The 27,476-nt window shown below is 57.8% G+C and overlaps 10 protein-coding genes across 10 annotated transcripts; 4 read left to right on the top strand and 6 right to left on the bottom strand.

The window, feature by feature from the left end:
* Positions 1-2,390: 2,390 nt before the first annotated feature.
* On the bottom strand, positions 2,391-4,032 carry LY79DRAFT_536114 (3-hydroxyacyl-CoA dehydrogenase). The gene is made up of 3 exons (XM_060556569.1): positions 3,652-4,032; positions 3,490-3,589; positions 2,391-3,438 (listed from the first exon to the last, which is right to left on the bottom strand). The coding sequence occupies exons 1-3, from the start codon at positions 3,784-3,786 to the stop codon at positions 2,708-2,710; spliced, it is 966 nt and encodes a 321-aa protein (XP_060420385.1). The 5' UTR covers positions 3,787-4,032; the 3' UTR covers positions 2,391-2,707.
* A 152-nt stretch (positions 4,033-4,184) lies between these two features.
* LY79DRAFT_536112 (timeless protein) lies at positions 4,185-7,978 on the top strand. The gene is made up of 3 exons (XM_060556568.1): positions 4,185-4,389; positions 4,457-6,833; positions 6,889-7,978. The coding sequence occupies exons 1-3, from the start codon at positions 4,315-4,317 to the stop codon at positions 7,854-7,856; spliced, it is 3,420 nt and encodes a 1,139-aa protein (XP_060420384.1). The 5' UTR covers positions 4,185-4,314; the 3' UTR covers positions 7,857-7,978.
* Positions 7,979-8,012: 34 nt separating this feature from the next.
* On the bottom strand, positions 8,013-10,574 carry LY79DRAFT_536108 (epoxide hydrolase). Its single transcript, XM_060556567.1, has 3 exons — positions 10,185-10,574; positions 9,983-10,113; positions 8,013-9,902 (listed from the first exon to the last, which is right to left on the bottom strand). The coding sequence occupies exons 1-3, from the start codon at positions 10,248-10,250 to the stop codon at positions 8,468-8,470; spliced, it is 1,632 nt and encodes a 543-aa protein (XP_060420383.1). The 5' UTR covers positions 10,251-10,574; the 3' UTR covers positions 8,013-8,467.
* A 412-nt stretch (positions 10,575-10,986) lies between these two features.
* LY79DRAFT_536106 (high-temperature-induced dauer-formation protein) lies at positions 10,987-14,455 on the bottom strand. The gene is made up of 5 exons (XM_060556566.1): positions 14,232-14,455; positions 13,446-14,159; positions 12,772-13,365; positions 12,481-12,724; positions 10,987-12,419 (listed from the first exon to the last, which is right to left on the bottom strand). The coding sequence occupies exons 1-5, from the start codon at positions 14,325-14,327 to the stop codon at positions 11,437-11,439; spliced, it is 2,631 nt and encodes an 876-aa protein (XP_060420382.1). The 5' UTR covers positions 14,328-14,455; the 3' UTR covers positions 10,987-11,436.
* A 59-nt stretch (positions 14,456-14,514) lies between these two features.
* On the top strand, positions 14,515-15,013 carry LY79DRAFT_151756 (uncharacterized protein). Its single transcript, XM_060551055.1, has one exon. The coding sequence runs from the start codon at positions 14,646-14,648 to the stop codon at positions 14,898-14,900; it is 255 nt and encodes an 84-aa protein (XP_060420381.1). The 5' UTR covers positions 14,515-14,645; the 3' UTR covers positions 14,901-15,013.
* Positions 15,013-16,459, bottom strand: LY79DRAFT_151780 (nuclear pore complex component-domain-containing protein). Its single transcript, XM_060551057.1, has 3 exons — positions 16,132-16,459; positions 15,737-16,061; positions 15,013-15,684 (listed from the first exon to the last, which is right to left on the bottom strand). Exons 1-3 carry the CDS (start codon positions 16,298-16,300, stop codon positions 15,126-15,128), a joined length of 1,053 nt encoding a protein of 350 aa, XP_060420380.1. The 5' UTR covers positions 16,301-16,459; the 3' UTR covers positions 15,013-15,125.
* Positions 16,460-16,625: 166 nt separating this feature from the next.
* LY79DRAFT_151766 (uncharacterized protein) lies at positions 16,626-18,866 on the top strand. Its single transcript, XM_060551056.1, has 3 exons — positions 16,626-17,362; positions 17,424-18,613; positions 18,675-18,866. Exons 1-3 carry the CDS (start codon positions 16,930-16,932, stop codon positions 18,765-18,767), a joined length of 1,716 nt encoding a protein of 571 aa, XP_060420379.1. The 5' UTR covers positions 16,626-16,929; the 3' UTR covers positions 18,768-18,866.
* Positions 18,867-19,289: 423 nt separating this feature from the next.
* Positions 19,290-21,028, bottom strand: LY79DRAFT_504721 (major facilitator superfamily transporter; the record flags this gene model as incomplete). The annotated part of the gene is made up of 2 exons (XM_060553535.1): positions 19,290-19,600; positions 19,666-21,028. 2 exons carry the CDS (start codon positions 21,026-21,028, stop codon positions 19,290-19,292), a joined length of 1,674 nt encoding a protein of 557 aa, XP_060420378.1.
* A 3,032-nt stretch (positions 21,029-24,060) lies between these two features.
* LY79DRAFT_536101 (uncharacterized protein) lies at positions 24,061-25,320 on the top strand. The gene has a single exon (XM_060556565.1). It carries the CDS (start codon positions 24,168-24,170, stop codon positions 25,164-25,166), a length of 999 nt encoding a protein of 332 aa, XP_060420377.1. The 5' UTR covers positions 24,061-24,167; the 3' UTR covers positions 25,167-25,320.
* A 22-nt stretch (positions 25,321-25,342) lies between these two features.
* LY79DRAFT_536100 (uncharacterized protein) lies at positions 25,343-25,940 on the bottom strand. Its single transcript, XM_060556564.1, has one exon. It carries the CDS (start codon positions 25,747-25,749, stop codon positions 25,423-25,425), a length of 327 nt encoding a protein of 108 aa, XP_060420376.1. The 5' UTR covers positions 25,750-25,940; the 3' UTR covers positions 25,343-25,422.
* Between the last annotated feature and the right edge of the window lie 1,536 nt (positions 25,941-27,476).

The following is a 27,476-nucleotide window of genomic DNA, read 5'->3' as shown; positions in this document are numbered from 1 at the left end:
TCAGATGGCCAGGCGTGATCGTACAGTGTCGCGATTCTGCACACTCTTCTCTCGGGGCGTATGGGATCCGTTTGCCCACGGGAACCCGTCCGTCTACACGGCACGCAGGTGCCGGAGAGGGCATTTGGCACCCGGTTCCATCCCCTTCCGGCCCTTTGGCAAGTTTCGCCTCTCGCCGGCGTATCAATCACCCCTAGGGCGGAACATCCGCCCGGCAAGTCTCCGCTTGGGCTCTATGTCCCCCCCGTGACCTACGCCTCACTCGGCTGGATACCGAGGACTCGCCGCCGTTTCGGTTCCCGTCCCTCCCAAGTGTCTGATATATTGGTGTTGGAGGCCAAAGGGCGTCCCAGGTGTCCTGTCAACGGCTTGCGCGTTGATGGTCCCTTCCGACTGCAAGGCCACCCGGCCTTCTCTGTCGAAGGGCCATCGTAGACGCGGATGTACGGGCTTTGTCGATCCGGCGGTGACCCCGTAGGAAACACCCGAGTCTTAGGCAAGAAGTGGACTTTGCCGGACGGCGCACGTGGAGAAACATGCCGTCCGGCCGCCTTGATTTTCCCGTGGTGTATAGTTCCTCCGCTGGAGGCTGACACCTTCGCTTGTAATTTTGAGACTCGTCGTCGTTCTACATTCGTCCAATGTGCTCAAAGTGTCTGGGGGGGGATAAAATAAGCCGTGCATGTTGTTATTGGTGAAGAACCGCCGTGGCGCTTGATGAGATGAGACCAGCACAAGACTAGGTGGTGTTTGCTCGGACGGGGGGGCACGGTCACGAGCAACCAACCGTCCATCTCGCGGCTAGATTCGACGTCCCGACGGACCTTTAGAAGAATGCTCACCTTGACTCGGGGTCACGAGTCCCGTCCATTTCTGCGAAGACTACACACCAGCAGCGGGCGCCGCGCATGTCCGGCCGCCCGTTGACGGACAGAGGTGGTGGAAAGGACTGACTAACTGACTGCCTTGCGACTTGACATTCTTTCGGCGCCGCGCGGCGGGAAATGGGCCATCCAGGACTGGGCGTTGTTTCTCCTTCTTTTTCTTCTCCCCTTATTGTTATTATTGTTGTTGTTGTTGTTGTTTTTATGTTTCTAAGCTAAAAAAGATTAAAAAAGGCTCTGCAACCCCGTCGAGAGTCAATCTCGCCGAGTCAATCTGGCTTGAATTCAACCTTCGATCGCAGAGGTCGATCTCCCTGGAGTAAATCTCCCCCGGGTCAGTGCCGTCGGAGTCAGGGTCGCTGGAGTCATTCTCGCGAGAGAGTCAGTTTCGTCGCTCTAGCCGCCGCCACCCCAGCCGCCGCCACCCTAGCCGCCGCCACCCTTTGCCCGAAGACGACCGACACCCGAGAGGGTAACTTGTTGAATCACGACGAAAGTCTTTGTCAGGTGCAGGCTTCGCGACTCCTAGCAGCGGGAGGCCGGAGAAAACTCGGTTTCCCCCTCCATGGCCGTGCATCTACGTGGTCCAGCCGCCGCCGTTCGACTTTTCCCGAACCGGACATGCCGTCTCGCTCGCTTAGTGTTGACCGACGGGGTGGTCTTGGAAATCTTGGTCCAGCCTCGCCGTCGCAGCCCTCTAAGACGCTTGGCCGACGTGACTTTGGAGATCCGAGAGGGAAACTCCTCCGGAGCTCATGCGATAGCTCTAGATCTCCTCCCCCCTCTCTCTATTTCTCGGTGACCGGCCAACGTATGTGATAGGTCGTACGCCGTCGCCGGGAGCTATTTGCGATGTTCCCCTCGTCTTGAGAGCGTGATGTGCCCTGGCCGCAGACAGACGCAGCAAAGGGTATCCTGCGCATCATCCCGATTGTAGCGGTGATGCGGGAACCAAGGGCGCTTGCCTGAGCTCAAGACTAAAAGGCACTGAGCGGGAAAATCTGCAGGATCTCGGCCATCCTGAGATACCGTTAAGCGGGGAAAGACAGCCTCTGGCCATCGAGGATAGCCTGGGGCCCCTGTGCAGTTGTCCCGGCCTGTTTTCTCTCTGCAAAGAAAGCCCCTTCTTGGCCGGATGAACTACATCGACAATGTTCGGGTTGCCTGGCGTGCGAGTTTTTCTGTACCCGCCCATCCCGCCGACGACGTGGAATGTTATGCTGGGCCAGGCACAGATATCTCAATCTCGGCCTGGTCTGCCGCCTTGCTCGGATTTCAAAGCTTCGTCTCTTGCCGTTCTCGCGTGCCTCGTCTTCTAGAGGCGCTACACTTCAGTGATGGGGCAGAAAACGAGAGAGAGAAAGGGTAATGGGGGCTACGGAGATGGTTGACCAGTAAAGATATCTCCTGCTATTACAATAAACGGAATGGTTGAATGGGCGGCAGGGGTTATGTCAAGAGCATCTTCTCATCAGCATATAGTCACTGCAAACCAAGTATTTGACCCTCCCTAGGAAGCTCTCCCTATGGCTTTTTGTTTCCTCTGCCTCATAGTCTTTTCAACTCGACACTCAATTTAGGTAGTCCCGCAACTTGCTGGTGTGAAGTCGAGCCTATGTAGACTCGTTTCTATATTCGGAACCGAACGCCGTCAGGTATGTCCTAATCACTCACATATCTCTCGACGGGAACGAGAAATGCCAGCAGACCGACATTGGCATGGCATGGATTGTTTTGCATTCTGTTGACACAACCTTATCCTAGCCCCTAGCGCGATACGTCAAACACCCTTGTTTTCACCCAAATTACCCCAGGTTCCTGTCTCAATAGTCGTAAAAGCCCTTCCCACTCTTCTTGCCCAACCAGCCGGCATCAACCATCTTGCGCAGCAGCACGCTGGGCCGGTACTTTGAGTCGCCGGTCTCTTCGTAGAGGACCTTCATAATGGCGAGACACGTGTCCAGGCCAATGAAGTCTGCGAGCTGCAGCGGGCCCATCGGCACGTTGGTGCCGTTCTTCATGATGGAGTCGATAGATTCCTTGTCTCCCACGCCCGTCTCCAAACAGATGATGGCCTCGTTGATGTAGGGCATAAGGATGCGGTTGGCGAGGAACCCGGGAGAGTCCGCGGAGACTGACGTGATTTTGCCCATGGCCTTACAGAAATCAACGGCCTTGTCGAGCGTCTCCTGGCTAGTCTGGAGGCCGCTAATGATTTCCACTCCCTTCTGGACGGGGACGGGGTTCATGAAGTGGGTTGAGACGACTCGCGAGCTGGCAGAGGTGTCTGTAGGGTCCTTGGTCGTCGAGGCCGCGATGCGGGTGATAGAGATAGACGACGTGTTAGTGGCCAGGATGGCATGCTTTGGGCAGATTTCGGCTAGTTTGGCAAAGATCTCGAACTTGAGGTTGGGGATCTCGGGAACGGCCTCAATCACAAAGTCCACATCCGACAGCGCATCAATGGAAGTGTTAGGAGAGATGAACGACCGGGCCTGGTCGGCCTGTTCCTGAGTGATCCTAGACTTGGACACATCCTTTGCGAGAAGCTTCTCTGTCGAGTCGTCAGTCGGCGGTGACGGGTTGAGCTACTCCGTGAACTCACCAGCAAACGAAATACCCTTGTCGAGGGCCGCCTTGTTGGCGTCAATCAATGTCACTGGAACCTGTGCTCTCTGCGCCGCAACAAGAGCGATGCCGAGTCCCTGGCGTCAACTGGTTAGCTTCTCGGAGATGACTTTCACGTGCGAACTGCAAGCTCTCTCACCATCTGCCCAGCGCCGATGACACCCAATCGCTTTACCCCTCCCGTAGCGGGAGCCACCGCGGAAGTAGAGCTAAAGGCGCGAAGCTGACCGGGGAGCTTCGTGACCGCCCGGACGCGAGCAATCGCAGTTGCCATGGCTGTCGAGATGAGCAAGACGTGAGCAAGACGTCAGAGTACAGGGGTTAATGAAGTGTGGGCAACGCCTGATGTGGCTCCTTCAGCTTGATTGAGCAAACAGCTGGTAGCTCGTGAAGGCAATGCAGTGTATCGCAAACTGTTAGGACAAACAAAAGCGTTCCGGATGTTTGTTTTGAAGGATTGGGAGAGCTGCCAAGCGGATGTCCGTGGACAGATGTCGTTCCTTGTCCAAGGCCGTGATGATGGTCCATGCCGAGGTTAGCCGCGGTCGTTGACGTACCCATAATGCCCTGTTATCTTATCAGACCGTGTGTCGTATCTTATCAAAGATACATGGTGGGTTTTCAATTAAGGTAGCGGGCCCCTTCAACGCGCTTACCCGCGTCGAACGCGTCGCTTGCTTAGCCCGGTCCCCCGTCCCCTCCAAGTATTTTCTGCCACTGTCGGTTGTGATGTGCAGATGGAGACAACATTACAGTTCAATTGCAACCTGTCATCGTCCCGAGCCCTCCAAAGCCAGCAAAAATGGAGATGCCGGATGGGACAACGGACATTGTCCATCCCGAAGTTCGCGCCCACATCAACAGTCTTGTATCCGCGGTGAGTATTGACGACCTGGCGCACCGTCATGCGCTTCCTCTCGTTTGGCTGCTGATCTACAAAACAGCTCGGTGGCACAAGTGCCGACGACGATGGCCGATACAAGCTCGGTGACGACGCCCTTGAGGTCCTTCGCGATTTGAAGAAATGGATCCGGTTCTACGACGAGAAGACAAACCGCATGGACGTTGCACGATGCATCGCGGATGCCAACCTCGTCGAAGGCGACCTCCTTCACATCCTCGCAAGCTGGCCCGAAAACGACACAAACAACAAGTTCAAGGCCCGCGTCGCCCTCGCCTGTTTCGAAATCATGGTGCCCCTTACCTGGCCCATGGAGCGAGAGACCGAGCGGATGACGGTCAACCATCACCGCCACATGCCTGTCCTCGAGCTCGCGCAAGTGGGCTACAAGCGGGCCATCATCAACTTCGACGGTGCTCAGATCCTCAACACGGCCGTCCGGGCTGCCCTGCCGTCGATGGCAATTGCGATTGGCGACCGTACTCCTCGAGACCAAGGCATCATCAAGCTCGTGCTGTTTTTCCTCCGCAACATAGCCATGATCACACCTTCCCCGGGTATTCAGTACGACGGCGACGAGACGCAGATATCCCGATCGACGACGATCGATGCATTCTCCTTCCAGGACATCTTTGCGGTGTTGCTGATGATCGCATCCAATATGGGAGAAGACTTTCGCACCGAGGACGTAATCGTCATGGAAGTCATATATCACCTGGTTAAGCGGGTCGACATCAAGCAACTTTTCATGGACGAACGGCAGTTGAATAAAGCAAAGGCCCAAGAACTATCTTCCATGATGAGCAAAGAGACCGCGATGCGCAATGCGTACAACCGCAAGGGGCCAACACGCCACAATCGTTTCGGCACCATGGTGTGGATGCAGCGCGACGACGGAAGGGTGTCGACCATCACCGGCCAGGACGCGCTCGCAGACAGTGCTACACGACAGAAGAAGCTTGATGAGTCAAAGACGTTTAAGCCACCACGCAGGGCAAGGAAGGAAGAATTGGAATCCAAGGACCTCGGCGCCCCTGTCAAGCTCAATCCGAGGGCCAATGACCAGCTCCGGGCTTTTGTCGAAGACTTTCTCGATGCGGGCTTCAACCCTCTGTTCGAGCATGTTCGCAAATCACTGGACCGAGAAGCCTCGCACGTTCTATCTTATCATCGGAGACAGTTTATGTACCTCGTCGCCTGGTTCTTGGAGGCAGAACGGATTCGTAGAAACACTAAACGAGAATCCAAGACGTCTGGCACAGCCGAGGAGGTTAGCAGCTTCAACATTGTGGCCGGCGTGTTGAACCAGCCAATGTTCGTCACTCTCACGAAGACGATGCACGATTCTTGGGAACAAAAGGACTGGCCAACCCTGACGGCCGCGATGCGCTGCTTTACTCAAATCCTACTCACCGTCCAAGAGATGACGGAGTCCGGTCATGAGGACGACCAGGAGATTGCGGAAAACACCTTGAGCCGTCTCTTCTACGAGAATTCTACGCATGATCTGATCGCCAATGTCGTCAGGCAATACAAAGAACAGGGCTTCGAATATCTTGACAGCGCCACAGAGCTGACACATCACTTTCTGCGAATTCTCGAGGCGTATTCGAAGCAAAACGTCGACATGCAAGTTCGGTCTCGCAAGCGGACCCGACGGAAGAAGAAAGCCGCTGCTCAAGATTCCACGGGTATGGATACCCTCGACGAAGACAACGACGATTCAGCAAACGACGAAGCCAACGCCGAGAGGACTTCCAAGGAGCGCAAGTTCGACTTCCACCGGTTTGCATCACGATTCACGCCCCAGGGAGTCGTCGACACCTTTGTCGCATTTACCAAGTTCTACCGGGATCTTGATGACTCGCAGCTCAAACGTGCACATCGTTATTTCTATCGTGTTGCTTTCAAGCAAGAAATGAGCGTGATGCTATTCCGGGTCGACATCATACACCTCCTCTATAGTATGATCAAGGGGCCAGAGCCTCTGGACAAGAGCTCTACGATGTACAAGGAATGGGAAGAGCTCTCGAAGCAAATTCTCAGGAGATGCATGCGCAAGATTGAGCAACGACCCGAGCTTATAATCGAGTTGCTGTTCTCCAAGATGAACAGCACCGTCTTCTTTCTGGAGTACGGCTATGAGAAACAGACAGTCTCGACATCACATGCCCGGCCTGCGGCAGAACTCGAGTTTAAGCATACTGAAGAACGAGATCGGCAGATTGCGATTGTCGTCGGTGCCCTTCTTGACAAGAATCAGGCGGATCACATTGCTTGGGTCAAGTCCATGCTCGAATCTGTGGAGAGCGAGCGGCGTGCTTGGGCGGCAGCAAACGAAGTTATACCGTCTGTGGAGCGCACTGAGACTGCCGAAGATGCGCCAACTGACGAGACGGTCAATCTTCCCCCTCCATTCAGTAAGTTGAATTTTTGAAGCCGTCGCATCGAGCCAGGCAGCTAACTTTTTCCAAGCTGTACGACCGGATAGCGATGCCCGTAGAACTGCCTTGTTCAAGAATGCCCACCTACGCCTCCTAATGAAGCTTGTGGGGTTCGAACGGCTTGCTCCCACTATTGAGGAGACTCCACAGTCCTTGTGGACCCTGCCTGCTCAGGTGACTGCAGAAGATCTACACGAGAGCCTGGGCTTCATCAACAAAGCCGAGTTCGACCCGCCTGTCTTCGAGGACGGTCGCGGTGCCGACGATCAGCTTCGGCGCAAGAAAGTTGCCCGAAAGCGAGTCGAATATGACGACGACGAGGATGACGACCTCGATGACGGCTTCATCTTTGACCCCTTGGGACCTACCGTCCATAAAGCCCTCGACGAGCCTGCATCCAAGAAGATGAAGCGAAGGCGTCGCAGAAAGGGAAGTGAAGAAGGAGAGGAGCCGAACGATTCAGAGTTGGAAGAGAAGGCCAAGAAGCGCAGAGAACGCGAGAGGGAAAAGGCGAGGAAGGTCAAGAGCCAGGCGTACGTTCACGCCAGTGACGACGAGACGGACGAGGAGTATGATCGCGAGTTTTTCCTTCGAGAGGAAGCTCAGCGTTTGCGTTTGGCTCGTATCGTGGAAAAGGTGACACTGTCGGAGACCACCAAAAGGCCGCGTGCAAACCTCCTTGACGACAACGATGACGATCTGCTTGACTTGACGAGGGCCACCCAGTCGACTCGAGAGAGTGTCGATGTAGACATGGATGTTGGAAGCGAGGCGGAACAGGATGGTAACAACCGCACGCCATTGACATCGAGCCCGTCTTTCTCGCAGGGTACGATGACGGGCAAACGGAGACGGCTGTCTCCCGAAGAGGGTGGCCATGGGGAAAAGGAAACAAACGCCGACTCGGAAAATGACGAGGAGGACGCCCCGGTGCCCGCGGCACGCTCGCGGCAGCGCACAAGGGGCGGGTTCGTCATGGATAGCAGTGACGAAGAGTGAATGACGACAGGCTTCGGGCGTTTGGGATCTAATGAAGTTCGGATGCTTCTGGGATGCATGGCCTATGAGAATATCTGGTCGATAATACCATTGTCTTTTATCGTTTTCAAATATGACGTCCAAAGTTGATTGGCCTGGTGTCGGCCGGTTATTGGCCCGTTTCGTGATCTGTTATGTCCAATGAGGATGTTGACCGTCCAGGTTGTCGTAACGTCCTCTCAAGCGCTTGTTGCGTCCGGTTTGGCTTGGGCTGGTGGGTTGCAGTAAGAGCCACCCGCGTGCATCCAGTTGCCTGGTAAAGTTGTGGCCACATCGTTCCTGACGAACGTCTCGAAATACTTTCTGCCAAAGCTGATGCAGCATTGTGCACATCTGTCATTGACCCGGCCTGGAAATCTACCCTACCGGTAGGAATGCAGAAAACCGGTGCCCGACATTTGGAGTGTTTTGTATCATACATAATAAACAATAATGGTATTAGTCGCCTCAATTCCTAGAAGCTTCATCCGGGTTTGGCCCTGTCTTCGTGTATATATCATCCACACAGCCCCCCCAGGTCGTATCCTTGGTATCATAATACAAAGAAAAACCACATCAGCCGCCGTGACCAGCTATCGCAAGCCCTCGCTGAGCGGAGGCGTGACTACAATGGTATCCGGACTGGCCCCGTCAAAGTCCGCGTCGGGCCCGGCGCGCGCCCTGTCCTCCGGTCGCGTCTTGCTCGGCGTCTCGGAAGACTCGCGTATCCTCTCGAGCCGCCAGGTCGCTTCGCCCTGCGCGGCAGGGGATATCGTCTGCGGAGACCGCGGCTGCGGCCCCGATTCCCCACCCGGCGTGGAGTTCGGCGGTACGACGACAACGACCTCCCGCAGCGGCGCCGTGCCGGGCTGCTCCCGGTTCCTCAGTCTGCTGCCGCCGGAGGAGGAGAGAAGCCTGCTCGCCAGACCCCTGATGCCCTCGCCGATGAGCTCCGGGCGATCCCAGACGACCAAGCCTGGGCTGCCCGTGATGCGGCGTACGTGTACGGCATTATAGGAGACGTTGGCCCACGCGGGGCACGCGTACGGGACCAGCGCCGCGCGGGGCGACGTGCTCTGGGCCTCGACCTCGGCGTCCCTCGCGCCCCCCGAGAAGACCGTGATCGCGACGTCGGGCTTCTTTGCCGGCCTCGGGAGGGGCTTCTCCTGGTGCGTCAGACAGTGTGCCCACAGCCGCATCGCGGCTTCCGGCCCGGGAAGCCACGCGGTCTGGGTGAAGGTGATGATGTCGGCCTCGGAGAAATCCTTCTGGGCGCCGAGAACGCGGATGACTTTGAGGACGAGGGCGAGCAGACCGACAGGGGAGTCGCACAGGGCGTAGGACGGCGTGTTTGGCTCGATGACGGACGCGGGCCCGGGCGATATGGGGCTCGTAGACTGCCCCGGAGCGGGCTCCGCCTGGTTCAGAGAGCGCATGTCTTCACTCTGGTAGCCGAAGAACGGGGCGCGGAAGAGTCTGGCAATGGACCACTTCATCCACTCAAGCGGTGCCTCTTTCAGGGTTGGCGCCGACAGTAATGGGTTGATGAAGTGGGCGCCCAGGCAGCTGCCGGAATGGTACATGGCCAAGTGGTTCGCGAGCCTCCAATCGATCCCGGCCGGGCTCGACGCGGCGGAGGACGTGTTGGAGACCAGGTAGTGCTTGTACGAGAGCCGCGACATGACGAGGTCGAGGATGTCCGCCGTCGCCGGGATGACGGGGGTGTTGCCGGGCAAGGCATCGCTGAAGCCGAGACCGGGCAGGGACGGGATGACGACGTGAAAGGGCTGCTGCTCGTCCGGGTCCTCAGGCTCCGCGAGGGGCCGGATGAGGTGGCCTAGGGAGAGGTTCGCGAAGGGAAAAGGGGGCACCAAGAGGAGCGGCACGGCGTGCCCGTGAGGCGACCTTACATGGACGAAGTGAAGGCGGACGGGGCTTTCTGACCCGGGCACAGTCACGGCCGTACGAAACTGAGGCAGCTGGTCGTTGAAAACGGCCTCTTGCTGCCTCCAGTCGTACTTTTCAAGCCTGGGTGCACCGCGAATCAGCGACCAAAGCTTCTTGTGCTTTTTATTTTTTATTTTAACAACACCACAGCGTGAACTCACCAAAAGTCGATGAGAGGCTCGATCTGGGCCTTTGGTTCCCACCAATCCCTGGATGTGGGCCCTAACGTCTCATGTGGCAATCTCGTGAGCTCCAACTTCTGCCTCGTGAGATCGAGATACTTGCTGGAGACCTTTCTCCCCCGACTGCGTTAGCGACCAATCGCACCTCTCTCTCTCTCTCACTTCTCTCAGAGGCGCTCACATGGATGCGGTAGGGTCTGATCTCATCATCCCAGAGAACGGCGCCGGGTTCTAGAGGAGTGGCCATCGTCGTTGATAGTGCACAGAAGTGACGACTCAGCAGACAAAAACATATATAGCTTTTGGCGACGGGCACCTCGAGGATTACAGCGCAATCAAAGGGTAGAATTGAAATGAAAACAAAAACATGGGCAAAAAAACACGAGAGGGAAAACAAAATAAAAAGTCACCATGGCACTACATAAGCGAGTCGAAAAAGTCTTTTAATACAACCTCAGCCCGGAGAACGACGCCCTGCGCCGTCTCTTTCTCGCTGCTATCGCCCGGGGATTCCATAAGTGCCCGCCCTGCCCTCCCAAGTTTACTTTGCTTGCCGACCGCTTCCACGTCGTCGTCCGCTGGTAGCACAACGCGCGATGCGCCATCGTGGCTTACCACCCTCTGCCCCCCCTTGTTCCACGACGCGGCTCCTGAGTGGCCCAGGACGAAGGCGGAGGAGCGGTCTGGGCCGGATACACGCCAAACAAGCTGTGGCGGTGCGTACGAGTACCCCAGCGAGTTCGGAAATGATCACCGCTTTTTGCTACAAGTGCCAGGCACAGAGTTGCATCCGTGGCCAATCCCGGACGCCAGGAATGGAAGAGGGGCCCGAGATAGGGCATTTATTGGCCATGGTTCATCCCTAGACCCCTGATCAGCCCCAGTGTACTGGTGCACTCGCCACGTCAAGCCACACCTTTGAGCTCACCGTCACGAGTGTGGTTGGCAGCTTGACCTCTTAGTTCGAGGTACGTGAGCCGCCACGCTTGCTGTCTGCGTTGCTCTTCCAGTCGCGTCTGAGGAGAAACGCCCATCTTTTGACTAGATCAAGATTCCTTATTGCCTGCCAATGTCTGGTCAATGCCGCTAAACACGCGTCCGCTTGCCACAGCCGTTCGACGCCAGCTCTGTACTCTGTACATGGTTCCTACTCAAACGCCATCCTTCTCATTCGTGGTCGGAGGCGACCCATCCTCATCGTGTCCCAAGCTCCCTGCTTCTCCGCCGATGCCCTCGATTCTGCAGAGTTCCCTCGGCTGTCACAGCAGTGCCTTCCCAGCCGCTTCGTTTGACGTCTTTCCACCTCCCACATATATTCATTACCTGTCAAGCAGCGTTTTTGCCTTTTCCGCTGGCAAGCCTGCACGACAGACACAACTTGACGAATATAAAGAAAACAACGCTGGCGTGCTTTGGCCAGGCCTGTCGATGCTTCATCCAGGGCGTTGGGATGCGCCCGGAGCCGTGCCACCTGGTCCTCCACGCAAGTTCATCGCACCGATCCGAGACACGATGTTGCTTCCCACTGCGTCAACGGCTCCCCTGGGGGATGCCAAGCTTGGGCCTTGCGGTGCAGTTTCTTGTACGCGGAACAGCTTGATCGCCGTACCGTTCCAAATCCCAACCGTACCCTTAGAAATCTGGAGCTCGCTGGTGAACACGAAGCCCCATAGAAGGGACTCGTACCAACCCAGAGACAGCTGCGACCACTCAAACGAGTGCACCCGTGGCGGGGTCGGGTCTACTCCCACAAGCTTGATCTCTTGAATCTTCGTGAGCGTCTCGCGGGTTGCGCGTTCCCCGGCGAGTGCTTGCCTGGGCAGAAGAGCCGACACTTGCTGGATCACAGTGAGAATGGTATGAAGAGGAAGCTCTGGGAGCCAGCTTTCGATCCAATGAGCCGTTGGCTCAAAGGCGCCGGACTGAGACTGCCCACTGGTGGAGAACCCGCCCAGGCTGGTGGTGCTGTTCTGCCTGGAGAAGTTGCTCATGCCAGCAGGCATCTTGCCTCGAGCCTTCTCGGACATGCCTCGGAGCTGTGTCGGTACCGCATCCTCGACAACCGACGCTTGTGACGACGCCAAAGACGGATTCTCACTCGTCGTCGATTGAGCCGGGGTTGGACGGTGGTCCTCGTCTTCGCTATCGTCCTCGTCGTCCCCAATGGCGAAAGTGTCGTCTTCTTCCGGAACATTGCTTAACGTAGGCGGCCGAGGATGAGATGTTGTTGGACTGCGGATGCTCTCGACCGAACTCCTAACCGAACTGGGTTCAAGCCCATCCCCATTGACGGCGGACTCCTTGCGGCGACGGTTCCGCCTTTCAATTTCCTCTTGACCGCTCTCAAGCGTGAATGTTCGCAGTGCTTCGATGCGTTTTTTATTGCGTAAAATCGCAAAAACAAGCTCCGGGTTCCCTGTGACACCATCAGCATGCTTGTTCAAAAGGAGCGGGGTGCGGCAGGGTCAGCTCCTTACTCTGGTATTGGTGTTCCACTATGGAATTGATCGACTCTAACAATGACCTAAGCAGGTCATGGTTGCTGTCGTTGGCGAGAAGGAACGAGGGTGAAGACATGGACGAGAACAATTGCATGAGCTTCAAGGCAGAAGCAGAACTCAGGCCTTCGAGATAGGGCGCGATGTTATTGATCACGGCCAGGAGTGCTGGGTAAATAGCGTTCAGCCTGCCTTGACTTGTGGTGATGAGGTTGTAAATGGACTATTTGGGGTCAGCTAGAGCTTGTCAAGATCTTCTGGTTTTCCTACCTGGATCAGAAAATCGGCATACGTTCCACCAAACCCGGGTATCCTGATTGCCGGAGGGAGGCTGTCTTGCCCTTCGAAAATCTTATTCAGGTTGGCGCCAAAGTTTGCCTCCACACTCAGCGTCTGAAGTAAGAAGGCGCACATCCTCACGAGGCCTTGCTTGGATGCATCGTTCTTGTACTCCAAGGCGTAGAACAGAGTGAGTACGAGGAAATCGTGCGCCCGCTCAGTGTCGATAATGAAAGATCTGAACCTCTTATTGCATTGGGTGATCTCCCAAAACAGCATAAGGATCTCGGGTGCAAACTTTGATGCCGCCTGTCCACTAGGGAGATATGAGCTCTTCTCCTGCAGCGGCTGGTTGAGGATGCGCGTCATGCCATCGACAATGAACTGAAAGTCCTGGGGCCGATGCAATCTGCCGAGAAAGTGGCGGTAGTAGTTCTTCGAAGTGGTACCGTTCTGCTCGGGAATCGGGTATAGGAGGAAAACCAAGAGAAGCTGTAGCGTGTATGTCACCAGAATCTGTTTCTCATCCTTGAAAACCAAGGTATTGTACGGCACCCGCCAGGTGGCCGGATTGTATTTCAAGGTCTGCTATTGTTAGCATAGTGCTCATAAATGGCAGGATTATCTACTGGGAAAATTGGTGGAGAGGCGTTGGGTCTACATACGGTGTTCAGCAACGAGCACAACACCGACAGCACAACCTGCTTGTCCGGACATGTACAAATGTGAGTCAGGGCGCGGACTCCCCTTTGCGGAAGCGTGTTTGGCGACATGTACATGCTTTGGCTGGTCATGGTGAGAAGAAGGCGGAGTATCTCGCTTCGATTGTTCTCGTATTCTTTTGTTGTAGCCACTACAGTGTTGCACCCAACGCCGCTCTGCCAAATAGCATAAGTGACTTTCGGCCGTCCCGGGTGCTGCCTGGGCAGCGTGAGGTCGGAAAAGAACATAAGGTCGACCAAAGTGTCGATAAGCTCCTCGGCGAGAGGTTTGGCGTCTTCAAAGTCTTCGACGTCGTTCTTGGGCGGTCGCTGGCCATCCTGGGCCCCATCAAACAGCACCTCGTTGGCGATGGCAGATTGTCTCGTCCTCTTCCTTCGCGCACCCCAGAAGAACACTTCCTCCCATGATTGTAGGTTTTCTGCCTCGTAGACGAAGGGTAGGATGCGTGTTAGGACACGGATGCAGTTGAGAGCATCTCGTTCGGGAGCGATTTCGGGGTCGGGAAAGGATGGGTGATGGCGCAGGATGAACAGCCGAGATGTTAACGCGAGTATCAGAGTCTCTAGATTTTCGAGGGCCTTGTCTCTCGTGCGACGAATGTCGGCGGGAGCGAAAAGACTGAATATATCCTCGGACGATTCGGGAAGCTCCCAAAACTGTACGCATCGTCAGGTCAGTGTCCAGGTAAGTACCCAAGATAAGGGCGAGACGCAGAGAGGCCAGCGTACACTAGTCCAGTAGGGGTCATCGGCGGGGATGTGTCGTTCTTCAGAAAGCCTAAAGATGCCTTTCTTGAAGACGAGCTTCGAATCGCTGGCGCCCATGTTGTCACAGAGCGATCATATCTGTCGAAACGTTCTGACAAGAAGGAAGCTCGGGAGGACTACGGAGTAAGGGTTCCAGACCAAAGGTGCACAGGCTGGATGCTACGTAATGGCGGAAGAGCGGGTCGGCAACTGGTGCGTCCAATGAAAGGTGAAAAGCGGGGGCGGGAATACTCCGAATTCCAAAGTCCACGTTCCTGATCTGTTTCCCATTCTCAGTGACTACCTACCTACCGGGGTACGTACCTGCATCTCGCACGGCACTCCGTAGAATGGGTGGCCTTCGAGGAGGTCACGAGCTCAACTGGTTACCTAGATATGGTAATAGGTAGCCTGCTTTACACTTTGGCAGTTTTACACCTGCCACTTGTTACGAATTGCACGTGGGGAAAAGACTTGGAGGACTTTAGAGTCGAACAAGGCCTGGCCGCCCCCCTCAATACTTTTAGCATGTGGATCATGTTGGAGGTACAGCACGCAATGACATGGAGCTGCATCAATGAGACAGGACCCTTGATCTTCAGTCCCTTTATTGTCCATTTACGTCGTGCGCCAACTTATATACAGTCCTGAGTCTGCTGTTGCTCTCGGCCCGAGGCTTTCCGTCACCCTTCGTGTCGTCCCAACAGTGGAAGATGGCACAACAGAGTGCCCAACACACCTTCCTCTTCGCGGAAGCAGCCGTCTGCGTCTTGGGTCACCACAGTTAAGAGTCCCATGACAAGGGGGGGCGCCAGTATTGCCGTTCCCTGCCCCATCAAAAAAATAAAAAAAATACAACAGCTGATAAAAAAGTCCTCAGTGCATCCAGTTGCCACCTGACGATCTCCTGCCCTTCTCGTAAAGCCACTTATTGTTCAAGCCGACGCTGGTACGTTTTCCGGTCGAAGGGCTCGGAGTGCCTGAATCGGGGAATAGGGAAGAGGCCGTGCTTGCCCCCAAGTTTGTCGAAGAGCCAAAGGACGACCTCCGATTACTGTTGAGGTTTGCCGCAAACTTGGAAGGGCTGTTGAGCGGAGAAAGAGAGTATGACTGTCCGTTCAAAGAGCTCCCCAGAGCAGGGCTGCCTTTGCCAGACAGCGGAGAGCCGGAAAAGCTTCTGTTGCTGGCGGGCGAGCCTGCCAACGACGGGGTACGCGAGTATCGCGGCGGTGTGCTGTAGACAGCATCAGGCGTGGCTGCTGCAGAGCTGGGTGCTAAACCGAGAAGCTTGCGCTGCGCAGGGGTCAAGGGAATATCGGACAGGTCGTCCTCGGATCGGAACAACGGCAGCATGGCCATGCCAATGTTGGCGAGAGGAATGAGTTGGACCAGGTGGTACGCCCAGCCCAGATACGACCGTAACGAAGCGCTGAACCTGTTGCAATGGTTAGAGCTGGCGGAGTTCGGCGTGAAAAAGAGACGCATACCATTGCGCAGGAATGTAAGATCGGGAGAGGATCTGAGAAAACCAGAGACTGAGAAGGAAAACAGCGTTCAAAGCGATCCTCTTTACATTCTTCTCGGAGAAGGTTGTCGCGTTGCGCCGTCTCGAGATCTCGTCGAGACGCGGGTGTCTCCAAGTGCCTGGGCTGTCGACAACGGGGGTGGACTTTTGTGGCGTTGATCTGACAGGAGTGCTGACAGCCGCTCGGCTACCGGAAGACGACATGTTATCTGCCGCGTCTGAAGGGAAGCCAAAGGACAGGCTAGAAGGTCGAAGTCGGGAGGCGGTGGTCACGATCAGGGTGAGGCCTGTTGCGCTCAACATTAGTTCTACTACAGATCGACATGGCATCTTTTCAATGAAGGAGGCGGCGCTCACCAGTTCGATTAATGCTGCAAACCTGTTCTGTGTTAGTAGTTAGTACTATGCCGTTTGGACGCTGCGCTGTCGCCGAGCGCGAGCGTGCTTCAATGCGCCGCTTCAAGTCGAGTTGTAGGTGGTGATGGATGTGGCAGACAATGATGGCTGGAGCATCTGGTAAAGGCATTGGCAGAAAAACAATGCTTCAGCCACAAGGTCCACAGCAACCAGCAGGAAGCGGTCTGCCGTAAGTGGGGACCTTCAGCCTCCACCTGCCTGGCGGGGTGGCTTGTCTTACATAGGTAGGTAGCTGGGAGGTGTACGTACCTTCAAGTACCTGGTCCAGGGACACTCGACACCCGCAACCGCGAGATGGGTAGGGAGTACCTCAAGGAACCTTCTCTAGCTGTCTACCTACCTGGTATTGTGCAGGTTTCTTCTGGCCATGGGAATAGACGGACAAAGTTTCCGAGGCTTGAGAACCGCATAGCCGGAGTCTCGCAGTGTTAGTTGCCCGGTTGTTGGAGAACGCTAGAGACGGGTACGAGTACGTACCTACCTGGACCGGGGACGTCAAGATCCCCGCCGTTGACTGCCAGCACAACCCACCTCAGCATCCCGAAACCTCCGAGCTCGAGCTCCGCGGCTCTACCTCGTGCGTTTTTCTCTTCTCCTCTCTCCAAACTCTCCGAGCTTTCCATCCGGGCCACGTAAGGCCTTTCGTTGATCTGTTCTGACTGCCGCAACCACCTCCACAACCGACGCCCGAGGCTTGAATCGACTCGTCTTACTTGGACCGCCGCACCGCCGCCCAACATGGGTTTCTTCGACAACCTCATGCTCCAGATGGACGAGGGCGTTTCGGGCCTGTTCGGACAATGGAACGCATACACCACCGCCCTCGTGACCCTCCTCGTCGTTATCGTATCCTACCGAGTCGTCTCTAGCCAGGACCCCGATACTCATCCTATGCTTCTTGCGCGCCAGGCCCAAGGCTACCCCGTCCGGCTACCAGGGGAATCCCCCATCTACCGATCTCACTCCGCCCCTCACGGAATGCCTCTGAACAGCGGACTCAACGTCAAGGACCCCGGCGCTTCCAAGTGGTCAAGAGGACGCGATGGAGATCTTCGGGACATTTGGAGGAAGGCGGCGATGGGCGCCTCGGAAGAGGAGGGTAAGCTTTCTGCAGGCAAAGGCCGGTTGTTGACCGTACTGGGCTCCGAAAACGTCGTCGAACACAAGCTTGGTAAGTCCATGTGCCATCGAATCTTCTGTTTCTCGCTTTCTCACACTGCGGCGCTGTGCAGACGACATCACCCGCCAGATCAACCTCATCGGCCAACACATTCACGAGCAGGGCGGCATCCGCGTCGCCATCTACCTGCCCAACTCTATCGAGCTCTTGGTGGCACTGTTCGCCTGTAGTTTCTACCCCAATCTCACGGCCATTCTGATCCCCTTTGACGTTTCGGACGAAGAGCTCATCACGATGCTGCGTCGTTCTGCTGCGGACACCGTTGTCACCGCTCCCGGCGCATTCCCCTTCGACCCGGTTGTCAAGGCGTACCCTGCCCTCCGTCAGATCGTGTGGGTTGTGGACGAGGGAAGCGCTCATATGGACTGGAATGAGGTGCCCCAGGGTACCGGCGGCAGCGTCAACGTCGCAACTTGGCAGGAAGTTCTTCGTGATGCCCCGGTTGATGCTGCGAGAGAACTACCCCCGGTCAACAAGGAGGTCGAACCGAAAGACGTCATTACCTTCTGGCAGGCCAAGCCCGAAACCATGGAGGAGATGGTACGCTTTACTCAGTCCAACTTGGTCTCTGGAGTCGCCGCTCAGCTCGCTGGGGTTCCTTCCACGCAACGCCTCGGCCCCTCTGATCTCTTCTTGCCGGCCGACTCCCTGACAAACATTCACACTCTCACCCTGACGTTGGCGGCTCTGTATTCCAACTCATCCATCGCCCTCAACTCTGTTGCTGGAAAGTCTGCCGATCTGGCCGTTGCCACTCAGGGAGTTTCTCCCACGGTATTGGTGCTGACCCCTGAAACCCTGTTGAAGATGCACCAGGAGTCGTCCAGCCGCCTTTCCTCTGCTCTGGCCAAGGCTGCTCACTGGGCGCAGTCTCGCAGTCTCACGGAAAGTGGTGTCATGCCCGTTGCCTCTATTGCTGCTCGCTTCAACAGCGCATCACGGCCTGCTATTGGTACCACCCCTGGCAAACTGCGCCTCATCTTCGTGGCGGAGAAGGTTGGGGCTGGATCGCCTCCGTTGTCGTCCCGCGTACTCTCTGACATTCGCGTCTTCACCGGCGCCAGAGTAATCTACGCTTTGTCCGCTCCCAAGGTTGCAGGTGCCGTCTCTCAGACTGGTTACTACGACTACAGAGTTCACGATGATAATCAATCACACTTTGGCCCGCCCACGACGAGCACCGAGATCCTGTTGAGAGATACGGAGGAGCACAAGAATACCGACCAGTCGTACGAAGGAGAGGTGAGGTTTTTTGCTTACTGAGTGGCAGTGTTGATTGATTGCTAACGTATTTTCGTATTAGATCATCGTCCGAGGCCCCTGCGTAGCAGGCCATGAGGCCTCTATCAAGGCTGTGGGAAAGATCCGGGATGATAACACATTAGCTTATGCATGAGTTTGTTGCTCTGTCCATAAAACTGTTGTACGAGTAGAATATATGCGAATGGATGATGGAGTAATCTTTTTTTTTTTCCAAACCAAGATATTTTAAAGTCTACTCAAACATCGTGAAGATTCGACATGCGCGGTCGCCTTCACAAGCACAGCAAATGGTTTGATGCGGTAACCGTCTACCATTTGCCCGTGGTTTTCCATGCAAGTCTCTGTTCTTGCCTCTGTGCTTGAGCTTTGGCTGATTCATACGGGTGCCTATAATTATCTTTTTGCATTACAGTATGTGTACAACGCGGAATCCTGGATGGTAGATAAGTATCTGCTTGTAGACACTCACGTGAAACACGTAGGAAAGAACAAACAGTATGCCATATGCTGCTGGCCCGGTGTCCGAGTCCGAGGCTGCTCTCTGCCGCATTGCGCCAGGCTCTCTTGTTACGGAGGAGAGGCCAGCTTCAGCAGGTCTGTTGGGCCGCACCGCCGCACCGGTCCGACGCATACGCGGCAAACCAGATGCACTGGCTCATCGCCTCTCCAGGGTCGAGTGCAGAACGTGCTGCTTCATGAGGGAGACGAAGATAAGGGCGAGGAGCGAGAGGCCGAGCATGGTGTACCAGACGCTGCCGAAGGCCTCCATGAAGGAGGCCACGACGCCGGGCTTCCACCCGGACGGCAGATGGTTCAGCTCATCGAGGTCGTCCCGGATGCGGCGGATGATGTCGGCCGCATGGGGGTAGTCTCCAAACCGGTCCCAGAGCCTGTTCCGCAGCACGTTCTGGTAGACGGCGGAGCCGATGGTGATGCCGATGGTGCCCCCGAGGCTCCTGGCCAGGTCTGCGCGTTTTCTGTCAGCTGGTCTGCCACTAGAGCACGTCAGGCCGGAGATCTTATGCACTTACACGTCGCTGATGTTATGACCGCCTGCTGGGAGTGGTCCACGGCGGCGATGCAGCCAAGCAGCGTGATGGTCAGCATGGCGCCGTAGCCCCCGCCCACGAGGAAGAAGACGACGTAAATGACCCAGTCGGGGGTGCCCTCGTTGTGCTGCGACAGGATGATGATGCCCGCGTTGAAGATGACGAGGGCGCAGATGCCCGGGACGACGTACTTGCCGGTCCGCTTCATGACGTAACCGGCGCTGAGGGACAAGATGGACACGCCGACGGGGGAGGTCAGGATGTGGAGACCAGCCTGGGTGGCCGAGAGGCCGCTGACCTGGAGGTAGAGCGGCACGTAGAACATGGCCATCATCATGACCATGGTGCACAGGAAGTTGGTCAGGCAGGCGGCGAGGATAGTGCGGTTGTAGAGCAGGCGGACGGGGATGATGGGCTGCTTGACCCTGCTCTCCCACAGGATGAAGCCGACGAAAGCGGCGATGGAGAGGGGGATGGTGGTCAGCGGGAGGGGGTGCAGCCAGGGCACGAGGTTGCCGCCGGCGTTGAGGCCGAGCAGCAGGAGGACGAGGAAGGAGATGGTCAGGAAGACGCCGAGGAAGTCGATGCGGGCCAGGTAGGACTTGTCGGAGGCCTTGGGGGGCACCTTGACGAGGACGGCGACGAGGACGACGGAGACGAGGACGGGGGGCACCTGGACGAGGAAGGCGAGGCGCCAGCCCATGGCAGTGTGGTCGTTGATGAGGCCGCCGAAGACGCCGCCGAGCATGGCGCCGGAGCCGTAGGCGATGTTGCCGATGCCCTGGTAGATGCCGCGCTGGCGCAGGGGGATGAGGTCGGAGCCGAGGAAGGTGGAGATAGACATGAGGCCGCCGCCGCCGATGCCCGCGACGACGCGGCCGAGGATCATGGCAGACTCGGTGCGGGCGAGGCCGCAGATGAGGTTGCCGGCGGCGAAGAAGACGTTGCTGAAGACGAGGCCGGGCCCGCGGCCGAAGATGTCGGTCAGGCGGCCGGAGATGGGCTGGCAGGCGGCGTTGGAGATGAGGTAGGCGGTGGCGAGCCAGCTGAGGAGACTCAGCGACTTGAACTCGCTCGAGATGGGGCCCGAGAGCGTGGCGATGATGGTGCTGTCGATGGCGCCGAGGAAGACGCCAAAGTAGGAGGTCCCCAGGATGAGGGCCAGGCGGGTGCCGGAGACGGTCTCGGCCACGATGGTCGTCTCTTCTTCGATGGCGGCGGCGGTGACGGCGTCGGCGGTCCCGTTGATGGTGCCGTTGCCGGTGCTGCCGTTGAGCAGAGGCGTCGTCTCCGAGGTCTGCTCGGCGGCGGCGGCTCGCCGGGGTTGTTCTTCGTCCGTCGCCATATCGCGGGGCTCTTCCTCCGGGATTTCCTCCTTCACTTTTGATTTTGCACTCGCCGTGGGAAGGTGGTATTGTCACACTCTGGCTGTAGTGGGCGATGAATTGGGGATGGCGCCTTATCAAGAACCTTGCTCATCCGGAAAGACGAGGATTCAATGTTGCATTATGTAATACGGGATGGATTCCTTTTTCGGTCCCGGAAAGGATGTCATCACGCACTGTCGTCGAGAGCCCTTCACTGAGTAATTGCCGGTCCATCCGCCTGTGGCCAGTCAGAAGAGGCAGGCCACAGCGGATTCCCAAAGTGCCGAACCCCCCCCCCCCCCCCCCCGAAACTCGGCGCGTGCCCTCAGCATCTGCGCTCGGGCACCCGCCCGTAATAGGCAACTGCACTGAACATTTGGCAGGCTACGGCCAGACCCCCACCCAAGGCTTCCAATATTGCGATAAGCCACAGGCTTCGACACGCTCCTGCCATACCAACCCTCCCCGAGCTACCCTTCAACGACGTTCGGGAGGAAGCCAGCCTAGCATTCCATTGGGAAGGCGATACCCGAAGAGTTGCGTATGCCTCTCTTATCTTACCCACTGGCGGCACAACCTCGCAATCACGTCACTGCCGATGTCGGTGTTGTCTTACACGGCAGCGTCCTATTCATTAACTCGTCCATCTCCGCTCGCGACTGACAACGAGGACGCCAGAACACCGACTCGCCATCGCCACGGAATGGACGAAATGCTATCATATCTGACGAGGATTCTGCGACTCTCCGGCTCATCGACTGTTATTGGACCAGGGATGTTGTTTTGATATTGATATCGAGGGCAACCGACTCACGATTGCAGCACACTAATAGGCCAGCCGGCCAGCGAGACCGTCGATATCAGAGCCGGTAAGCCCAGGGACGAGAAGCGTTCCTCTGGTTGCGCGTGCCGACTCTTGCCCCTACCCGAAAACACGTACCAGAAAAAGGAAGGAAAGAAAGAAAGAAAGAAAAAAATCAGGTAGAATTGAATCACTGTTTTCCCCCAATCAAGGATGTCTTCCCAAAGATAATTTTCATCGAGGCCGCCTCCGAATTGGCCTCAGTGGCCTTGATTTCATCTTCTCCCCGCTAGTCTCTTCTTGGCGACGACTCACCTCCAACCGACTGCGCCAGTCAAACAACAATCCCCTCCCAAAGGAGGCCAAAACATGGCGTTCTGAGAATTGACTCAGGCCGAGCGACCATCCGATCTGAGCAATGGCCTCACTCATCACATTTCACGGCCGTACTTAAACAAGCTTCGAGAGTTGATACTCCAGGCTCAACTTTCACCAGCCTCATCATTCCTTTAACCATCTCATCTCCTCATTTCATCTGCAGACCTTGGAGCACACCACCCGTTTCTCTCCCGCCATCCGCATACAAGATGGCGTCCTCCGATATTTTGTCACAGACGCTTTACACAATTACCAGCGTGAAGCTCAGCCAGCTGGACAAGCAGAAGGCCTCCTACGAGGCGGGGAAACGAGCCCTCCTGGATGATGCGGCCCACGAGACGGACCACCGGAAGCGGGCGAAGCTCCTGGTCGACAGGTCCGAGAAGCTTCCCGCCATGAACTCCCTGGACGACAGCACCCTGGTTTCCGTTGACAACCTCAAGCGGTTCGTGCAGCAGGCCGACTACGACCCGTGCATCTCGGAGAGCCTCCTCAACGACTACGAGAGCGCGATGCGCAACGAGCTCGACGTCCAGTCCGCCAAGTACCGCTACGCCGAGCTGTACGGAAAGCTCGTGAACGAATGGATCTCGGCCGGGAAGGCCGCCGACCAGGACTCGGAAGCGGGCTTCGTGCCCGTTGGCAGGGAGGAGATGCACCGCCAGCGGGCGACCTGGGAGGAGTACGTGTTCCAGGCCAAGGAGACGGACGGCCAGGCCATCAAGAGCTACCTGGGGCGGCTCTTCGCCAGGTCCAAGGATGTCGACCGCGCGTTCGAGGTGCTGAAGGACCGCATCACGGCCTTCCAAGAGAGATGGGACGGCAGGACGCACTTCGGCGAGCACACGCTCAAGAACACGATCCGGGGCCTGCTGCGGACCGACATTCTGACTGACCAGAAGAGGACGACTCTCAACGACTTTCTACGCAACGAGGTTGTGCTGAGCGAGATCGCCGACGTGCTCAACATGCGGATGCAGACGCGCCAGACCTGGGCGTGGGACGAGCCGACCGTGGTTGAGCAGCGGCGCCAGCTGAACGGCCGCTACCGCTTCTACCCCGACGAGGACCTCTTGCAGGCCATCTTCATCCACTACATCGGCAAGCAGTGGGCCGTCGAGATGCGCGGGGCCCTGGTCGCCTTCGTTGAGTCCCCCGGAGTCGACAAAGACGCTGTGACGCGCATGTCCAAGGAGGAGGGCCGTCGGTGGCGGTTTTTCACGAGGACGGCTGGCGCCGCGGAGAGTCGCACATCGGTGGTGAGTCAGCTGTCCGAACACTACAAGAAGGAGGTTTTCCTGGACCAGCTGCCCGATTCTGCGACGGAGAAGCGGGGGGGTTACGGCTCGGACGGTAAGGAGGAGGCGGACGACACGCGCAAGTCGCACGTGGCCGTCGTGCAGAACCTGCTACACCTCATCCAGTCCGAGATCATCATGCGGACGAGGCTGGGGGACGACACGACCGTCATCCGCTCGGACCTCAAGTGGTTCGGTCCCAGCGTGCCGCACTCATCCATCGTCGCCGTGCTCGAGTTCTTCGGCGTCGGCGCCGAGTGGATCGGCCTGTTCCGGCGGATGCTCGAGTGCCCTATGCGCTTCGCCCAGGACCCGCCCGACGCCGCCGCCCGCGTCCGGAAGAGGGGCACGGCCCTGTCCACGCCCCTGGCCGACTTCGCCGCCGAGACCATGCTCTTCTGCATGGACTTCGCCGTCAACCAGCGGGCCCGCGGATGCCGCTTGTACCGGCTGCACGACGACATGTGGCTGTGGGGCGGCCGCGAGACATGCCTCCGTGCGTGGGAGACGATGACCGAGTTCGTGGCGGTTACGGGTCTCGAGTTCAACGAGGACAAGACCGGCAGCGTCAGGATCGCCGCTGCCCCTGCCGCCGCTGCCACCGCCGCCACCGCCGGCAGCCCCCCTGGCACCAGTGAGATGGCGGCGCAGCGGCTGCGGCGGCCACCGTCCGGGAGCCGGCTGCCCGAGGGGGACGTCGTGTGGGGGTTCCTCAAGCTCGACCCGGCGTCCGGGCGGTTCCTCCTCGACCAGGGCAAGATCGACGGGCACATTGACGAGCTCCGGCTGCAGCTCGGCGCGTGTTCTAGCATTTTCGACTGGATCCAGGCATGGAACATCTACGGCGCGCGCTTCTTCCGGACCAACTGCGCGCAGGTCGCCAACTGCTACGGCCGGGCGCACGTGGACAGCGTGCTGGCGACGTTCCGCCGCATCCAGACGCGGCTGTTCGGCGAAGGCGGGGCTGGCGCCCACCTGAAGCGGATGATCAGCGACCGCTTCGGCATCTCGGACGTCCCGGACGGCTACCTGTACTTCCCCGTGTCCCTCGGCGGGCTGGGCCTCGAGAACCCGTTCGTCCACCTGTACCTGATCCGCGACGGCGTCGCCGAGGACCCTGACGCCATCATCGACGACTTCTTGGCCGAGGAGGAGGACATGTACCGGTCTCTCAAGGCGGCCTACGAGGACGACTCGGCCGGCGCTGACTCGGCCGGCAGCAGCGGTGGAAGCAGCGGTGGAAGCAGCGGAAACATTGGGCAGGTGCGGGTGCACCGTCGCATGCCGGCGTATTTCCCGGAAGACACCTTCTCGGACCTGCGGAACGAGCCCTTTATGAGCTTCGAGGAGTTCACTCGGCACCGGCGGCACACGTCGGATACGCTGGGCCGGGCGTTCAAGCGGCTGCGGCGGGTGCCGGCGGCCAAGACGGCGGAGCTGACGAGCGAGCTGGCGGGGGCCCTCAAGGACGGGCCGGCGGGCTGGACGGACCTCGGCGACTACGAGCGGTGGGTCTGCGCGCTCTACGGCCGGGACATGATTGCGAGGTTCGGCGGTCTAACGGTCGTCGACAAGGGCGTCCTGCCGACGGGTCTGCTCGACATGCTGAGGCAGAGCCGGTTCAGGTGGCGCGGCTAAGGGGGGGCGGAAGTCGCGTGAGGTGAGGGCCTCGAGAATCGGGCAATTAACCACGCGATGGGCATGTCTGTCCTTGCACAACCCCTCTCCCGACAGAACTTTAACCAACAAAGCATCCAGGAGCCGAGAGTCATGAACCGGCGCTTAAGGGAAAACGGGGGGGGGGGGGGGGGGGGGCGTGAGCGCGAAAGGCATCGGACACCCTGTGAGGGCGGCAAAAAAGCGAATCAATAGTTTAATATGTCTTTCGGAGCAATCATCGAAATAGGCCTCTGCGCCTTTCCACGTTACTCAAGCAGCGAGCGACCCTCTGACTGAGCGAAGACGGCGAAACGAAGGAGTGATATGTCATGCGTGTCATGCGCGCACACGTGCGGGCCATGATGCTCGGAGAGATTGCGAGAACCCGGCCCCATCCTATATTCCCTCTCCCCCTTTCACCCCCTTTTACCCCCTTCCGCCGGCCTTTTCCCGCCCATCCTTGTTCCCTGCGGACGGATGTTGGTGTTTGTTTATGAGCATCGCACGAATGGGATATAGAGAAGATGACCAGGACAAGGTGCACACGGACTATCGTCGGCATAGTAGTAGTTCATGACGGAGGAAACGCTTCCCAAGCCGCCCCGCCAACAATCCAACGTGGCATTGCCTCGGCTCGCGTCGTCTCTACCTACTACGTATGCTATGTATGGCGACACGCTCGGGACCTCGTCCTTGCCTTTTCGCTCGTCTTTTGACCACCCCCCCCCTCCCCCGCCGGATCACGTACATAGCCACGGTGGACCTGCGCTTGCGTGCTCTGGGATTTTGGCGTTGGACCGAAGTCAGGCCAAGATGGAGTCCGGCACATCGAACGGAGACGGTAACCTGGGGAGCCGTCGGCTGTCGGTTGTTGAGGCGGCTGTGCCGTCCTCAAGGAAGAGAAGTGTTGGTCCGAGGGAGGAGGCAATAGACCACGCTCGTTCATGATGACTTTCAAGCCGAAGGCCGCCGCCCTCAGGGATCGTCAAGAGAGCGAGGGCCGTCGAGGTCGTCGCCGCTGCCAGGTCGGCCGTTTAGGCGAAGCAGGTCCCCCACGCTCCGACGTCTCACGGTCTCGCGCGGTATGGCCACATCACCAGTCATATCACCACGGGTTGACACGGGCAGCCTACCCCCCCCCCCCCCCCCCTCCCCCTATCGCTTCCTCTCGATGGCCTTGCGCTTTGTTCGGCGGCTTCCTCGCCTCCAGCGGCTCCCTCGCCTGCGCTGTGTCGTGTTTACCGAGGGACTGCAAGCGGTTCTGTCTCGTCTCCCCTCGCGTTTTCGGACGACCTCGCGCGAGGCGGGAACAGAGTCGGTCGAGGGGCTCCCTTGTTTTGCGAGGAGAGCGAGCAAATCGAGCAAAGAAGATGGCGCACTTGGTGTATAGTGTAAAGACAAAACTATGGAGACGAAGCCCCCCCCCCCTCCTCCTTTCCGAAAGACAGACTTGGTGACTTTGTGTCTTTGCTGCAGGAGAGGCGACTGACGGGGTTGGGCAGAGTAGTCAATATTGATTAAGGTGTCGTTCGGCCCCTCTGCGCCCCGTGGTCGGTTCCAACGAGCGTGAACCTTCGCATGGTATCTCGGTCCCATGACGGCGTGTACACTGGACCTGTAGATTGGGGAGTCGTCACCATCGCCACCGCCTCGGGTTGTCCCCTGGGGGGGGGGGGGGGGTCCGTGTGTCGTTGCCGTCGTTATCACTCTCTCTCTGTTTCTCTCGGGGCTCTCTCCACTGTTTCCCACTATTCTTACATACCTAGTACGGGTATATGCTATACGTGTAGGTAGTACGTACAAGTGCGTACCATGTTCCCTCTCTCCATCATGTCAAACGGACCAGCTCTTCCCCCCTCCCCTCCCCCCGTCAGTCTTCCGCCGTCCAGCTCCCCCGGCCCCCGGCCCCCCGGCCCTTGTTTAGACCTCGCAGCCTTCCCCCCTGCCCGACGTTGCACCGCCAGATCGAAGACCACAAACGCCCGTCTAGTCCCGCATCTCCGTCGTGAATTCTAGCCAGTCAGGCGCGGACTCGCTGCATGGGCGGCGTCCCTTATCACCCCCACCTGGGAACTTTTTGGACTCGGGTGGATTCTCAGAGAGGCGTCTTTGGGGTTCCCCAGCCCGCAGGAACCACCCCGGGCCCTTCCTCCCCCCCCCCCCCCCGCCTTCCGTGGAACACCGACCCTTGAACCATGTCTGGGCTTCTATCGACCATCATCCCCCCCCCCCCCTCCGGTCCTGGCCTCCTTCCCTTCCCTTTGGCTCGCTCGCTCTCTCTCGGTCAAC

Source organism: Colletotrichum navitas, assembly GCF_030913465.1.
Source record: "Colletotrichum navitas strain CBS 125086 chromosome Unknown LY79scaffold_2, whole genome shotgun sequence".
NCBI lineage: Eukaryota > Fungi > Ascomycota > Sordariomycetes > Glomerellales > Glomerellaceae > Colletotrichum > Colletotrichum navitas.
Note: the sequence above shows the minus strand (reverse complement) of the source record. Positions and strands in the feature narration are given on the sequence as shown.